Here is a 17,757-nt window from a genome sequence, read left to right as displayed (position 1 = left end):
AGTCATGGTATTGAAACAAAAGTTATTTACGTATCAAGAATGTCCATGGTAAAGTGTGAGTAAATTTCTAAAGTTAATAATCTTGTTATATATATATAATGACAATAATTTAAAATAATGTTATAATTTAGTTACATTTATCATTGTTTTTAATTTCAGCAATGTATCATGAAGTAAGTAAGTGTTTTGATGCTTATTATGGATGTATGCCTATAGGCCTATACCAAACATTTAATTTATATTACTGTGGCTAGTTATATCATAACAATACATTTCAACTCCTCCATATTGTCATCATAAAATATATAAATGAACCAATGCAAAACCATGACTAAATGCTAATTGGATAGTGGAAAGATTTAGGTTTCATCCTCAAAGTACAATTCAATTAACCAAGTCATTTATGAATAAGTTTCCTTAAACAATAAGAAGAACCAGTAGAAGAAAATGAGGCACTATATTGTCATTGACTTTTCATAGCCATGAATCCATCGCCTTATGACTTTTATTTCCTTTGATCGTTGCTTCTTCAGCCATTTTGGATCACCACTAGTTGTAGATATAATATCCTCACAATGGACACCTGCACATTATCAAATCACTACTTTTGGTTATATTCTTTTCCTATTTAAATTGACTAGGAAAAAATTAAACATAAAAAAATCAATACCTTTTTTAGTAGTAATAGCCACAATGCTCTTTGATATGTTCTCAAGAACACTACAATTTCATGGAAAACCATCGGTAAATATTAATTATACATTACAAATAGAGGTGATAATAATAGTGGTGATAATGATAACCTTATTTGAGATATTCTTCACAACCCACAATTTCACATGTATCATACATGTAATTAAATAAATAATTAATGAAAATATTAATTATGCATAAAATATATTACGAAAAATTCTTACCCCCCACTACTGTATGGATCTCTCAAACCATTAGAAAAAATGATATTACTTCCAAAATGTTTGAGCACTCTCTTTATATTCTGCAAAAAGATATAGCGAAAATTAAATTTACTTTAATCAAACCGGTTAAATTACTTCAAATACAAAATTTTCAGTAATTTTTATAACAAAATAATATTTACACTAAATTCAAATTATAAATAAAAGGTTAATATTAAAAAATAAATAAAATAAACACATATTGAAAAAATTTATATATAATTTATTAATATCATTTTATTTTAATAATCTTAAAAAATGAAAATATAATTTTTTTAATCAAATGTAAACTTATTATAACAAAGCGTTATATCAGCCCCAAGGGTTAGCTCAATTGGTCAAGCCGGGGCCTTGCTAATGGGAGGGCATAAGGTCAAAACCAGAAAGGTCTTAGGTAGCGGACCCATTGACCACGAGTAGAAAACAAATCAAGCATAAATATATTCTCATTGGCCACGAGTAGAAAACAAATCAAGCATAAATATATTCTTTGTTTATATCGAAACAGAATAATTTTACATTTTTGGAGAATATTTTCACATTAATATTTAGTTTTGTATCTAATTATCAAATTAATTTTTTTGAAATAAAAATAGGATATTAATGTGAATTCAGAGGTTTTTTTTTTTTGGTTATTTCACAGGAATCCAATAGCCAGCCTGACATGTAGGGTTAAGATATGTCTTCTTCCTAGTACAAATTTGAACCTGGATTTTTCAAATTTCAACAATTTCACATTTTTCGAATTAACCAATTAAACTACCCTGAAACAAACTAATCTTAATATTAAACAAATTTAATGTTTTTACTAAAATCAGAGAAAATCATTGAATCCATTCTTAAAACAATGTTTTCAGAAAATTAAATAAAAATCATTGAATCCATTCTTAAAACAATGTTTTCAGAAAATTAAATATGTGAATTCAGAAACTAATCATCATCATCAATTTTATTTTTTACTAAAATGAGAGAAAATCATTGAAACCATTCTTAAACTAGTTTTAATTTTTACTAAAATCAGAGAAAATCATTGAAACCATTCTTATAGCCATATTTTCGGAGAATTAAATATGCGATATAAATGGGCATTCCGTTGTGAAAGCTGTAGCGGTGGATCGGAATGCGAAAGTTCGAAGCATGTGGCATCAATCCTGTTCTTAGTTTTTTTCATTACCCACAACAATCTCGCTCGTATTTTCAATGTGAGTCAAATGAATATTTTTTGCTATATTTAATGATATTTCGTAGTTGACGATGAAATATACGGCCTGCAGTCGGGGCAAGGCAGAGTAATAATAGGTGGATTTCTTCTCAAGTTTATGATGTTTTTAAATAGCTTTAGTGGATTTAATTGTTAAAATTACGTGTTTTTTCTTAAAAGTTATAGCTTTAAAATTAAAGAAAGTAGAGTATGTGTTTTTTTTTTAAATTTAGTAATTAAATTGTTATTTGGAAGTAGATTTTTGTCTCATAAATACAGTAAGTGTTAGGACCTTCGGTTGCGGGTGCGACGGGCGTCGGGCGTGCGATCGTGCACGGCCGTGGACGGGCGTGCGGGTGGGCGCGCTGAACGATGGTTTGCGACACAAGTGCGATGATATGCGGTCAGCTTGCGACGATAAATACGACAAAACTATGCACACCGAAAAATGACTAAGTGTCATTCCTCACTTATACGCACATGTTATAAGAGTATACGAAGGTTTTATACGCATTCACATGGGGCATAAAATATAACAAAGCCGACATCATAAAATATTATGTGGAGGGCTTCATGACATAAGTTAAGTGGTCGGCCTTAAAGGTGAATAAGCATGATGCAAGCATATAAATAAAACATGTATGGAGCTCATAATCACCAACGATCTTCGCTCATAACTCTCGCATAAGGACAAGGGGAAAAGTGCGTAGTCTTGGAAGGATATGCGCATATCTCATGCGCATAAGAATTAAGGACTTCGTAAGTTGTCTTATGTGAACGGTTACGGTTTGAGGGAGTTCTAGTGTGCGGTTTTATGCAGGATTTGGTAGGGAGGTTGAGTGGCTCGGGTGAGCACTCCTTCTTATGCAAAGATGCAGGGAATGTTGTAAAAAGGCTGGTTTATGCCTTGTTGTAAAATTATTCTAAGTGTTGGCTTGAAGATTGTCAAGCATCACTTGTATTTGTACTATTGAAGAAAAGCTGTTATAATACATTGTTGGGCAGACTTTCTGGGAGTTGCCCCTCCCTTTGTACTTGATTATTGTTGATGTTCTCGGTTTATTGTACATGGTTAATAATTGAGAAGGGTCTTCACTAAAGTATAAAGGATAATGCTTTAGTTGGTCGTAAAAACGTAAACTAAGTATGTTAATGTTGGAGTAGGCGTAGCCCACGAATGTTAGTATTGTTAAAAAGAAAGCGTTCGATAGTGCCGCACCTCGCTACAAGTGGTTGGAAGACTACCGCAAGTGTAAGAGCGTGACAATAAGTAATTTTGTTTGGCCTTAATCTTAAAATTATATAATAATAATATTCATTTAAATTTATTAAAAAAACACACAATTTTTAAACCAACAAAGAAAAATATAAAATCAAAATCAATATTGAAATGTAGAATAAATAAGATATATTTATATATAAAGGTATACTCACATGGCCGCCGAATTGGGTGGTGACCCAGTGTGGCCGTGGCAGCACTCCATATTCCTCCTGGCACTCCTTCAAATAGGCTTTGAGATCAAATGGCAGCGAAGGAAACATGGTTGTACGTGCGTCCGGAGCGAGAGGGATGAACATTTCGGTGCACGTCTGGCAAATACAGGGAATTATTAATCACTGCATGCATGTACTAAGGAAATACAGATATTAGCAGGTAATTAATTTTTTTGGAAGTTTTTTCCATAGATTTTTCTGATTTAATTTTTTTAAAATTTGGTAAAAATTTATTGAAATTACAGGATTGATAAGTAAACTATGCATAATAAAACACTTATATTCTAATATAAATAAAATATTACAACCGCATAAAATATCATAATGAAAATATGTTTCTGATTAAATATATTATTAAAATTTAATATAACTCATATGATTTCAAAATTTTGACTAACTTTTATTCTGAAAATTGATTACATTAATTAATTCAAAGCATTACCCAAATCTTAATATAATTAATTCAAAGACATTCTCACATCACAAAAATCTAAAATCTAAAATATCACAATTTAATTTTTCTCTAAAACAACCCTTTTACTATGGATGGGATCTTTGATCGAGAAATTCGCAATTTTGTTAAAAAAGAAAAAACGTTAAAAACCTGCCAACCCCATCCACTGGGTGTTGCATTCCGAAAACCTAGATCCAAACAGCCGGAGTCTCCGTTAGCGTATTTCGCTCCAGCAGCTAATCGAGTAAGATTATCCGTGCCTGGAGCTTGACTATTAATTGCCCTGCATATCTGCATAATAATTAAATCACGATTTAACCCCAACACCTCAATCCTGCAGAATTCAACTCAAATTGGAAGATGGGATCATAAATTGGAGCAAATTAGAATGAATGTATATGTTATTACTGCTTTCACTCGTGGAAAACTGTACTGCGCTGCTACTTGGAATTCTTGGTAAATCCAGTAGAATAAGTCTACCCAACTGCTCAGAGATCTGAAAAACGCAATGTCAAGCCGGATTGTTAATTGCGTAAACATGGAGAAGTGAAGATTTCGTGTTAATTTGAGGGAAGATAGTTTGCGAAGACAAGAAGTGACGAGTAGTATACTCGCAGGTGTTGAAAAGTTTGGCCAATTTTTTCAGGCCTTCAGGTTGGGACGCAACTTTCTCCATCTCTGCCCACGATGCTTTGATGTTCTGATAACAGATCTCGCTCGCATCCTGCGGCAACCAAAATAGCGATGTGAATTAATGCAACTATTGTTATATTATGAATGGATTAATTTGAGAATTGCGTTGAGGCGAGATATGATACCCTGAAATCTTTGGTGACAACTCTGTCATACGCATCGTGAGGCGTCAAGTCTTCTAAATACAAAATGGGCGCAGAGGATGCGAGCGCGCCGATTGCGATGTGCGGGTACTTCAATCGCATCCACGCGGCCAACACTGCACACACAATCGTTCGTTAAGCTCGACATTAAGTGATTGTAAGATTTTTGAGATACACAGATCTAGATCTGCAAAACAATAAAAAGTTTGCAAGAGAAGGAAGGAATTGAGAAAGAATTGAGAAAAGAAAAAAAATTTGATTCTACAATATTAGTTTTGGAATAAATACATAAAAGCAACTAAATTAAGCTTAGTTGTACATGCAATAACTAAAGCTAAGTGTGATTTATCTTATGTTAATGTGTATATGTGCCACGTGCAAGCAATAAGTTAACTGGAGCTAATCTAGGTGCATGTACACCAAAACAGCTAGTCTAAGTGCATGTACACCAACACCCCCCCTTAAAGATAACTTAGGTGAGTGTGATGCAATCAGTGCACAAGCAATTTTATTTGAAGATTGAAGCAACAACAAAGAATGGAGTCTAAATTGGAGTTTCCACAATCGGCAATTCTCACTCCATATAATTATTTCGAATGGAAGCCAAAGATTCAACTTCATCTCAGAAGTAGAGGCTTATTTCGAATAACCATGGAAACGGAAGTTGAACCAACATCGGCAATGGAGAAATAGATAAACATAAGATGCCGAAGGCCTCGTCCATGCGATTGAAATATGTTGTTTTCTCCATTGCCGATGTTGGTTCAACTTCCGTTTCCATGGTTATTAGAAATAAGTCTCTACTTGTCAGATGAAGTTGAATCTTTGGCTTCCATTGGAAATAATTATATGGACTGAGAATTGCCGATTGTGGAAACTCCAATTTAGATTCCATTCTTTGTTGTTGCTTCAATCTTCTGAACCTGCAAATAAAATTGCTTGTGCACTGATTACAAATTCCTATGTTCTGATACCATGTAAGATTTTTGAGATACACAGATCTAGATCTGCAAAACAATAAACAAGCTTGCAAGAGAAGGAAGGAAGCCAGCAAGAATTGAGAAAAGAAAAAAAATTGATTCTCCAATATTAGTTTTAGAATAAATACATAAAAGCAACTAAGTTAAGCTTAGTTGTACATGCAATAACTAAAGCTAAGTGTGCTTTATCTTATGTTAATGTGTACATGTGCCACATGCAAGCAATAAGTTAACTCGAGCTAATCTAGGTGCATGTACACCAACACAGCTAGTCTAAGTGCATGTACACCAACAGTGATTCATTGCATTGCCATAATCATGTGTGTTTTGAAATATTTCGGGAGAGGAAAAATTATTGTCTATGTTTGTGGGGAGAGGTCGAAACTTACTTCCGCTGTATGATCCACCGAAGACCACCACCGGACAATCGTTGGCCGATAGGTTTTTCTTCAAATCAGTGATGAGAATTGCGTAATCTGCCAAGGCCTGAGAAGCAGTGTAATAGCCCAGAGTACTCGCATTCACGTACGACTCCTCTAGGCTGCCGAAGGGCATCGAAGTCCCATAATATCGGTGCTTCATTAAAAACACCACACAAAACACATGAATTCTGTGAAACAAAGCAATGAAATGAAATAGTATATATATAGAAACGCTATTATTTTTTAACAGAAAATAGCTTCGGTTCGTGTGGATGTTATTAATGCCACGGTTTATTTCACTGAGATTGGACCGGTAAAAAGACTGCAGAAAAAAATGCAGATTAGAATAAAACACATGGAATGTCTTTCAGTGTGGTTCTTGGATCTTGGATCGGGTATGTGAAAAGAGAAGATGGGGATGTGGAGCTTTCATAATAAACAAACCAGGTTATTATTGTTACTTCCGGTGGGAATGAGGAATCAACACAAAAAAATAGAGCTGAGATGTATAGGGTTTTGGGGAGTTCTATCTGCTGCAAAGGGAGTGGGAGCTGAGATTTATAGGGTTTTGGGGAGTTCTATCTGCTGCAAAGTGAGTGGCTGGGATTGAGAGGCTTCATGTATATGGTGATGTCAAAAATATTATTGATGGGATAAAAGAGCATAGTTAGTAGCTTTCATAATAAACAAACCAGGTTACTATTATCACTTTTAGTGGGAAGGAGGAATTGATACCAACAATAGAGTTGAGATTATAGTGTTGTGGGGAGTTCTATTTACAGCAAAGTGTGGTTGGGGATTGAGAAGCTACAGGTATATGGTGATGCTAAGGGTATCATTAATTGGGTAAAGGAGCACAATTAGTTTAATTTACCCATTTTATTCAATTGGATGAACAACTTAAAGGATTTAGTAAGCTTCTTTGAGCACATCCAATTTGATCATGTCTATAGAGAACAAAACATAACTGCCGATCATCTGTCTAAAAGAGGTTTAAAGAAGGCTCGAGATATAAAGAAAGCTCAGGTAAAATCTATTATGCAGTTCTTGAAAAAGATGTCAAAATCGAGGTTGACAGTCAGATCTATTATGCAACTCTTGAAAAAGATGTTAAAATCAAGGTTGACAGCATCATTTTCTTGTAAGAGGTTTCTCTGTTTTTTGTTTTATACTTTTGAGATATGGCAAAGAGGGGAGTTCCAAATTTTTGAGCTGGTAAGGAAAAGGAAAAGGAAAAGGAAAGGTACAAAAGATGGATCAAATAGTATAAATCAGAAACACGAGGATTTCCAGATTAGGTGTTTCATAATTTTTTTTTAGGTGTGTGACAATTTTTTCTTTGGGAGAACAATAGCAAGCATGGAGGTAATTACAGAAGATGTAAGGGTAGTAAATAGGATAAATAGACGCTTAAATATGATTGTTTTATGTATATGGTTGGGATAGAAGAATACTATGATTGCATGAAACTATAAAAATTTACTTCTCTTTCATTTTTATAATAAAAAAAGCATTAAAAAAAAAAAACACCGTTTTTATCTCTTGAAATATATATATATATAAAGAAACGAAATGAAATAATATCCATACACATGTTAGAGTATGGATTGAGATGAAACCGTATGTATATTAAAACAGAAAAGTACCTCGATAAAGACGATGAGCGCTTTGAAATTGGCAGCATGTTCAGTTATTATCCCAAAATCAGAGAGCTGAGATGTGATTTCTGACTCGGCACCGAGGCACACAAATATTGGAGAATTTTTTTGAGGGCCTCCCCAGTAAGTGTTATTCACTAGATATCTCTGCGGGAACGTTCGATATCCGTCTGGTTTGAAGGTAAAATGATCCAGAGTTTGCATGTAGTGATGGGTTGTTAACTCCAGAGAAAGGGGCCGCCTACGGGATTTGAGCTTCATCGCTGTTAATGAATGAAATCGCTTGCCTCCCATTAGCGACGAACTTGGAAACGGAGGATGTGGGGTGAAAGAATACGCAGAATCCAAGAAACACCCCACCAATATTAGAAATCTACAGAGCCGTCCAAGAGTGCAGGCCCCGGAGAATTCCATTTGTTCTGTGTGATCAACTAGTCCTCCCTCTGGGTAGTCGCTAATGGAGCCGCTAACGCCCAGAGCTTGAAGCGGGCAAAAGATGGTGATATAAGGACGATTTGCTGATGACGATGTAAACTGAAAACTGCCTAGCATTGTATGGCGGTACCCGCCGACGGGCATCCTTGGAAATGTTTGGAAATGTTCAAGCGAAACTTTAGGGTGACCAAGTCCAGATGCGGTACTAAAACTAAAACAAGTAAAAATGAAATGAACCAGTAAAAATGCTAAGCGCAGCCAACCAATTAATTGGTAGCCCGTCTCCTTATTTTTTGGGATGTCTATGTTGGGCACTTGCGCAATTTGTCGAGTTATGATTTCTGTTTCAACTGAATGAATCTAAATCCATGGATTTTCAAAACCACAATGTAAATTTGAGCAATGCCCGCTGGCATTGGTATTGTTTGCCCACAAAATGCATACATATTTGGACATGCGCTCTGGCGTTGTTTTGACTGCAAAATTCATATTTGGACATGCTCTCTGGCATTGTTTGGCTACAAAATGCATCATTGGACTTCCAATTGTGTGCCCCTTTACCTTTTGTTAGAGTACGGTCGACTTTGTTGAACTTGTAACGCGTGAACAATTTACCAACGTGCACATGAATGTTCAACGCTTCTCACTTGTGCAATGTATATTTACGCTGCAAGTTAAAATAAGTTGTGATTAGGCTTTATAGTCATAATTTTTTTAATAAAGTGTAGTGTGTTTAATGGGTAAGGATATGTGTTTTTTTTAAGAAGTTATATGTTCAAAATTAGAGGTAGGTAAAGTATGTATGTTTTCATAGATAAAGTATGTATGTCTTTATAGATAAATCCTTCAATAATCAAACTTGAGTTGGACTTGGAAACTAAATTTTATAATCTGGTTAGCACTTAAATCATTTTGCAAGATAAATCCTTCAACAATCAACTAAATTTTGTTATCTGGTTAGGAGTCAAATCATTGTGCCAGATGAATTCTTCAACAATCAAACTTAAACTGGACTTGGAAACTAAACTTTGTCAGCGGGTTCCCTTTTTCCTTAAAGTAAGAGATTTGGATGAAATGTTGGGAAAATAAAAGGTGGGTTATAAGTAAATGTAATTATGAGGAGAATTAGAGGTCTATATGTATAAAAAAAAAAATAAGATTATTTCATTTGTATATTTACAAATGAATGAGAGAAGAGTAAAGCTTCAAAATCAAGCTTGCGCTGGACTTGGAAGTAAACTTTGTGATTTGGTCGCTTTTTCTTTAAAGTAAGAGATTTGGATGGAATGTTAGGAAAATAAAGGGTGGGTTATAAGTAAAATGTATTTATGAGGAGATTTAGAGGTCTTATATGTATATTTTTTTTAAAGATTATTTCGTTTGTATATTTACAAATGAATGAGAGAAGAGTAAAGGTTTAAAAAAAGGCTTGGTTTTTGGAAAGAATAAGATTTATTTTTAAGTTTTGGATGTTCAAAATTAAAACAAAAATGACCATCACTTTTAATCTAATTTACGTAAGAGTCTTAAACTTTCAAGTGAACTTTTAAGATGGTAAAGTTTTAGTTAGAGAGCTCATTTCCTATGACTACATCAAAGACATGGAGGAGTTGATCTATTTTCCTTGAATCTAAACTTAGATCTTCAGTAAAGGGCTTCGTAATACAATTTTACTGGAGAGGGCAAGATCCTAGTGGAATCAAGAACTACCTTATGAATATATTCTATTTTCTTTTTTTTGTAAAGAGCTAGAACATTTAATGGCTACTCAAATCAAGTCAAATCATGCAATGAAACATTTTATTGTTTCATTTTGTAAAAAGCTAGAACATTTAATGGCTACTCAATTGAAGTTAAATCAAGGCGTAGAGAAAGTCCTAATTGCAATGGAAAGGCCCTAAACCCCTAGTGGAGCCTTAGGAGCCCCTAACATTTTCCAACACCATAAAGAAATTTTCAACCCACTGAAATGAAGAGAAGAATAAAATTGACAAGCGAAAAAAATGGGACTATCTTGTTATCCAAAATGGGACTATCTTGTTATCCACCCACTCCCCATCCCCTTAATTTCCCTAGTTTTCATCCCTACCAAGGAAGAAAAGCCCAATGTTTCCCTAGAAGATTTTTGCTCTTGCAACTTCAAATCACTTGTGAATATTGTTGAACATTCTTTCATTGTCCTTGTGATATCAAAATGTCTAGCCTATGAGAAATAATATAAAATAGTTTTGTTGAATTTGACTTTGGGTATGATTTGCATGAACGAAGGTCCAAAAAAGAGATAGGCCCATCTTGATGTTCTGAAGCAGATGCAATGTTAAACACATCCTCATGCAAACCAATATTACAGTGAGCAACAATGTAATGAGTTGATTCTGTGAGTTACCTTTTTCTTGTTCTGGAGACTTTCTTGTTTCTTCTTATTCTTTGATCTTCTCCCATGGAATTCTGCATGTTTTGGCTTCATGTCCTTTTCTTCCATAATCATAAATCATATCTATTTTTATGATTTCATCTACCCCCCTCGCCTGAAGTTGCTTCTACCATGTCCTATTTTTCTACTATCTGCTCTGGTAGAATCAATGTTTCCTTTTCGGGCAACCCATAGTGTAACAACCCTGGTGAAAAGTTCATTGTAATAAAAGTTAATAAAGGAAAACTAAGACCACAGGTAAGGGACACGTATTCCAAGCTGAATGTTGGGAAAATATACACTAGTGGGCATCACTAGATGTGTGTTTGGCTAGGGAAAATTGGAAAATGCTAAGGCAAAGGCATTAAAAGACAAAAAGGCATTTTGGCACATTAATTTATGAAAATAAAGGAAAATAGGAGAAAAGGAAGTAAAAGGTCACAAGTTGCATGTGAGGAGGAAATTAAAGGAAAATAATGGAAAATGAAGAAATTAGAGGCATCATGCATAAAAAGGCTTCTGAGGATTAGTTCATGGCTTTTGTCAGTTCAAGTTTGGAGCTCTCTCATTATTCTCTCTCTCTCACTCACTCCCTTGGTCACTAGAGTTTACTTGGAGCACTCTAGTTTGGAACAAGGAAAGGAAAAACAAGAAAAGGAAAGGAAAGTAGGATCAAGCAGCTTCAGTAGGAATACTTGCAGGTAACCTTTTGCACGTGTTATTTCCTAGCTGGTTTGGACATGTGTGGATTTTCACGTTGGTGTATGGTTCTCTTGATGTTGGTGGCATGGTTTTTCCAGGTTATGACAGTGGATCTCGGCATAGCCTAGCCTTTTTCTGGATCCATGGTATGTTGGGATGTTATTTTGGTTTTTGAGCTTTGGAATTGCCGGATGGATATCGGAATCCGGTGCGGAGGTGGTCTCAAGGTTCATTCCCAAAGGCATAGGAATCCCTTGACTGGTTTTGGTGGGCTAAACGGTAAATCCTGAGGGAGCAGTCTTGGTTTAGGGCCTAGGGATCCAGGTTTGGATTGCAGCAAAGCCTAAGAGACAAGGAGATGGAAAATTCCTCAAGGATAGTGATGGATTCCGGAAGTCATTCCAAGTTCAATTCGGTTGTGATCAAAGCACCTATTTTGGTGTGATCACGGTTTGATGAGGGTGGAGGTGGTTTAACCTCTGGATTCCCTTGGTTTTTCTTTGATTGGTTTTTCTATGAGATCACACATTCATGCTTTGAATATGACACAAGGGTGACTGGTTGAAAGAAATGATTTGGTTCAGCGATGTCTGTGGTCGGGTGGTACGTGGAAGTCCCAAACCTGGTCGAATTTGCCTATGATTAATAAAAGCTAAGTTCTCTTACTTTTGCACTGATTTATATGTGGATTTAATGGCGGTCATATCGTTGATATTTATATGGTTTTATATTGGTTATAAGCATGGTTGAATGACTGGTTCATGTCATGGTTATTTCATATATTTATTTGTAACGGTTAAATGCATGGATGCAAAACCTAATTGATGATGTAGTTGTTCAATGGAGAAGTAGGTGATCCTTCTGGTTATGTTTCATAAGTTGTTTCAGTCATTTATGCTTTTTCTTGTATCCTAGACCTATAGGTTGCATTGATGCCAAGTGTTTGACATAATGTCAGTCCTAGTTGGGGATGCTGATTGATTAGCATTGTTATCATGTTTTTAGTGACTTCTGGAAGTTACAACAAGTTCTGGGAAGAGGTCAAGATTCTAAGCTAGAAAAGTGGCTTAAATCCCGGGGTCGCTGGCACAGAACTAGTAATTTTGTTCCACAGTCATTGGCAGGCAGGCCTGTGAGAGGGACTTTGGATTTCTGGTCACTCCCTTGCCCATAACATGAGAGAGAATATGGCCTAAGAGTTGTAGAATAATAGTGGGACCCAGGGATAGGTTTTCTCAGTGGATGAATTGTATCCTGAGGGTTCTGTTGATGATGTTGGATGACTATAGGTGATGTTCCATCAATTCCATTTCCTTAAGGTGACATAGGAAGTCGAATTTGATTGTAGTAGCATCTCTCCTCATGTTTACCCCGGTTTGCATGGTTACTTTAGGTAGACCTTGGAGGGGGTGTTGCACATACAATCTCTTCAGTGGACTATGATGCTTGACTCTTCTTTCCAAAAGCTTTTTCTCTTTCTACAACCTTCTCAACCAGGGAGTCAAATCTTATGTTTTTAATCTAACCATTTTCTTGTAGGGATTCAAGATAGTGAGAGTAGGTAAGATAGAGGGCCATTATAAAGGTTGTGAGAGGAAAATCTATCTTAACTTCAGTGGCATATATGCCATGCATGATAGGTTTAATTTCTAAATCTAGTTCCATGGGGTCATCTGTCAATTCAAGATTAAAATGATTCACAAGAAGTTGTATGAGTTCTAATTCTGAATGAGAATCATATAGATATTTTAAATTTTTAAGTGCACCATATAATCAGTGACTAAGAAAATATATTTACTTACCTCATTTCTTACTGTCACATTGATGAGGGAAAAATCTTTCTTGTCCTTGATTTTCCAAATGGAAAGTTCCCTGACAAATGTAGGCTTGGTTGATCCTTCATGTTTTAGCTTCACTTCTGATCCAAATTCATCGTCATCCTTTTCTTTGAATTCTCCTTCACAAACTTTTTCCCATAGATTGTTTAAAATGAGTGTGCTCTTTATCTTTCTAAGCCACTCTGTGTACTTTTCCTTACTGGTTAAAACTACGCCAACTATGGAATTTAGTGAATACATTTTGCAACCAACAATACTTGAACAAATTTGAAAAATAATTCTTGATTATATCAAAATAGACTTGCAAAATATCATTAATAAATGGTTCTTCCATTATAATTCATCTCAAAAGCCTAATTCTTTTGATTGTTTCAAATTGAAACAACATCAAGAATTGATATTGGCATCAAAAGATATTTGAAAAATCATGGCAAATTTTCTAAAGAGTAAATGAATTGTAAAACTTAGAACTCCTACTTTTAATCCTTTTATAACCAGGTTAGTATCATGACCGCTTTACTAGATCTCATGCACGATGTAACCTTCCCCTAATTATGCCATAATCATGCCAATGGTTATGACTAAAGCATCAACATTAACACGGAATACCCAATCCCAGTTTAGAAATATTAAAATGAGCCCATAATCATTAATTTATCTTTCATAAAATATTGATTTTTTTTGGAATTCTTCTATCTAAATAAAAATTGTATATAGACTTACGTTGAAAATGAAGCACATATTGGAAGTGGAATGGTCTACACATATTGGAAGTGAAATGGTTTTTTCCTGCTTTTTGGAATTCTTCGCCTCCAATTTTTCTACCCCTGCTATGCAAGATTCCAATTCAGAGTCTATCGGTCTGACGTGTTAACATCCTCTCTCCAAATCCTGCTAAATTTCTCTAGTGTTTCATTGGTTTGATTACCTCCCATAAGTCAAAATTGATACATCAACAACTGTTTGGTGTGGATTGAGGTTGTAGTAAATTTTTAATTTCTATAGCAATGCATCTGGACGTGGAACACTATGTAGATTAATGTTTCTCTCGAAGAGTTCCTATTTGTCGTCAAAATCAACAATAGCAATGGCGTGGGTATGATAGTAGTGGAAAGGGGTGAAAAATAGCATCGAAGTGGCTCAACCTCAATGCTTGATCACTTGTCCAAATAGATTGAAAACTCCTTTCATTCACACCATTGTGTATCCCAACCTTTTTGCGGTGTCCATGTATCATGGAACATACAAATTCTCAATCAATGGGTGTGACTCAAGCACTGAGAGCGAAACATAATCATATGTAAGAGTGAATAGAATAGAGGAGGGTAGAAGTAGGAGGAGGGAAAAGGATCACTCGGCTCTGATACCATGTCAGACTGAGGATCGTGCAAATTTTTAAAACATTACTCGTTAATGAAAGACACAAATTTATGACAAGGTGGAATGGTTCTCTAACAGCATGGCTTGCTAGCTTTCCCAACAAAATATATGTTACATATTTAACTAGAATTATTATTTACCATAACCTTGGAGGATTATGTTAGAAATATGTTGTCATTGCTAGAAACAAGGTGGCAACAGGTGGCACATGTGTCAAAGAGATGCCTCAGAAGATTAGGTTCCAGGAACAAGAAGAAGGTTGAGGATAAGCACCATTGCAGTAATGATGCAGAGACTTTGGAGCCAGTTATGGAGCATCAAATCAACTCAAATTCAATTGAAACCCACGTGGATGGAAAGAGCTCAGAAAAATATTTCTAGTGATATGTGGAAGTTCAAAAATGGTCCCCTTGTTTGTGATATAGAGCCATTCAAATTTGTTTGACCCGAAATCAAAGTTTAGAAGGCTCAAACCCTAAAACCCTAGAACCTTGGAACCTCGAAAGGTCCGGAAGCTAGTAATTTTACTAAGGATAACATTGAGCCAGGGGAGCAGACCTGAAAACTCAAAACCCTGGAAGCCTGGAAACCTGAAACCCCAGAAGTATTTTAAATTGGAAGTCAGGATTATGTGTTTATGTGGGACTAAGAGTGTACCAAGTGTTTGATAAACAATGGATGGACGTGTAGTGGAAGCATAGAGTATTGAGCCATACCCAAAAGCCCGCAAGCCCATAACCTTTTAAGAATTAGAATTTTACAAGAGCGTCGAGTATCTGGGTAGCCAAGCTCCACTCTAGAGAGCATATATATGTGGTGCAAGAGTATCCAAAGGACATTGCACAGAGGTATTAAGTTGGGCCATGCCTAAAACCCTGGGATCCTATAACCTTTTAAAGAATTAAAATTTTACAAAAGCGTCAAGCAGAGGGGGCTCGGGCATTAAAGTTGTTGCTTGGTGATTTTGTGTGTTTAAAAACCAAGGGCCTGACAAAATTAACAAAGGATATTGAGCCCTCTTAGGTACAAAAATGGATTAGTGCCTAAAGGCCTAGCCAGTGGTCATGAAACCCACTCCTATGGCAGGAAAGCAGGAAGGTGTTAGTCCAAAAGGAGCTAACGGCAAAATTCAACAGGATTGGTAGTAATTTTCTTTTATAAAATAATAGGGTCGTGAAGCAGTTTTGGTAGCATGTTTTGAAACAAAATATTAAAATGCCTTTGGAATTATAGTAAAGTGTAATGAGCATATGCATGGATGAACTCGTTGGAAACTATTTTTGGCAGTGTTTATTACTAGAGCCTTTGGGATTTGGCGGAATGAGTCAACAACTTTAGTTTAGTGGCAATGTTTCGCAATTAAGCCAAACAACAGAATGTTAATTGCATGAATGAGTTGGCATCTTGATTTGGCACTAAAAGAAGACTTGGAGTTTTGATAACAACATAAACTATTAAGAGGTAGATTTATAAGTGTTGACAAATCTTGAGGTTCACCAAAATTAGAAAAGCCTCGCTAAAACCTGTTAAAAGACCATAATGCTAAAATAAGCAAATAAATAGTGGTTTAACTCAGAGTTTGAATTTAAACTGGAGATCAAAGTTTGAAAACTTGATGAACACTGTCAGAGGACAATTTGTGATCAGGACAAAGGAAAACATAAGGATGCATGCAAGATTACAAGTGAAGTTAGAAAAAAGCATTGAAGCCAAAAATATTAAGCCAAATTCTATATAAGTAGGCATGAGCAAGTAGGTCGATGATAAGTCTTTGTGTGGAGAATTTTGTGTGAGGTGAAGTTATTGGTGTTCTCAATAATCATAGATTTCTAATGGTATTGGTGATCAAGGATAAAAATGATTTATTTTGAAAGAAGAGAAGGCATTCATGACTCTATTATGAAAATGGATGAAAGATGAACCAACGAGTGTTAAGCAAGTTGTATCTTGTAGATCAAGGGTTGGTGCTCCTTCTAGTAGGTGTTCGTAAATATTTGGGGTTGTAGATCCATTAAATTGTAGCTAATAAATCAGAGAGTTGTAGCTTCTTGCTAGTTATAGCCAAAGAATTGTAATTGCAAGTTGTAGCTTACCTTGTGAAGCAATTAAAGAATAGTTTTGAAGAATTTATGTGTTCCTTGTGTGTTCCATTGTAATTGTTGATATTGTTTTATGTCATACTAATTTCAATTAATTGTTGAAGTACTTAGTGGTTTCCTAGTGTTCTCACACAAGTGAAAGGAAGTTTTTGAAAGTGGTAAAGTTCTACAATACTGATTCACCCCATCTCTCTGTATTATCCTAGTTTCCAACAATTGGTATTAGAGCCAAGTTTACTTCAATTTAGTTTAGTAGATAGAGAAAATATCAAGGACCATGAAAAACCAGGAAGGAGGATTTACCAATAGGGCACCTATGTTCAATGGAACAAATTATGTGTTTTGGAAAGTAAGGATGAATGCATACATTCAATCACGTGGAGCTTATGTGTGGGACATTTTGGAAGAAGAATATAAAAAGCCTATAACAATGAATACTGAAGATCAGATGATGGATTTCACATGAAATTCTAAAGCAATGAATGCCCTACTTCTTGTTCTACCTGACTCAGAACTTGTCAAATTAATGGACTACACATCTGCCAAATATATCCGGGACAAGATGAGTAATTTTTATGAAGTGTTATCACCAAAAAATTGATTATTTAGCATTATTTACTAGATGGATCGAAGTACACCATGTAAAGCCAATTTTACCATAGTAAAACTACTTTCAGTATCTAGCAAAAAAACATTGTCGCTGTTGAATGTTGATCTGCACAACCCTAGCCTGAAGATCAGAACACGCAGTGGCCTCCTGCTACTGAGGCCTAGGTCTGATGGATCCTCTAGAGGACGGAGATCCCCCCCCCAGATCGCCACCAGGAAACTGAGTAAACAGCAAAAGCATTCGCCTCTCTCATTTCTGCAATGGGTCTGGCCAAAAATC

The 17,757-nt window shown here is 35.4% G+C and overlaps 1 protein-coding gene across 1 annotated transcript; it reads right to left on the bottom strand.

Annotated features, from left to right (window-relative positions):
* Positions 1-455: 455 nt before the first annotated feature.
* Positions 456-8,388, bottom strand: LOC149222486 (uncharacterized). The gene is made up of 10 exons (XM_089387609.1): positions 7,990-8,388; positions 6,311-6,497; positions 4,924-5,057; positions 4,717-4,829; positions 4,514-4,601; positions 4,256-4,396; positions 3,592-3,747; positions 918-997; positions 671-720; positions 456-583 (listed from the first exon to the last, which is right to left on the bottom strand). The coding sequence occupies exons 1-10, from the start codon at positions 8,293-8,295 to the stop codon at positions 456-458; spliced, it is 1,383 nt and encodes a 460-aa protein (XP_089243735.1). The 5' UTR covers positions 8,296-8,388.
* Positions 8,389-17,757: the final 9,369 nt, after the last annotated feature.

This window comes from Pinus tabuliformis, chromosome Q, assembly GCF_031772625.1.
Source record: "Pinus tabuliformis cultivar Carrire ecotype Pingquan chromosome Q, CPIR1, whole genome shotgun sequence".
In the NCBI taxonomy this organism is placed as follows: domain Eukaryota; kingdom Viridiplantae; phylum Streptophyta; class Pinopsida; order Pinales; family Pinaceae; genus Pinus; species Pinus tabuliformis.
This window is presented reverse-complemented; position numbering and strand designations above follow the sequence as displayed.

Coding starts and splice junctions, on each gene's coding strand:
- LOC149222486 (XM_089387609.1), bottom strand. CDS start 8,295: ATGGGAGGCAAGCGATTTCATTCATTAACAGCGATGAAGCTCAAATCC. Junction 4,830..4,923: donor TTGTCACCAAAGATTTCAGG/GTATCATATCTC, acceptor TGGTTGCCGCAG/GATGCGAGCGAGATCTGTTA. Junction 4,602..4,716: donor AAACTTTTCAACACCTGCGA/GTATACTACTCG, acceptor TGCGTTTTTCAG/ATCTCTGAGCAGTTGGGTAG.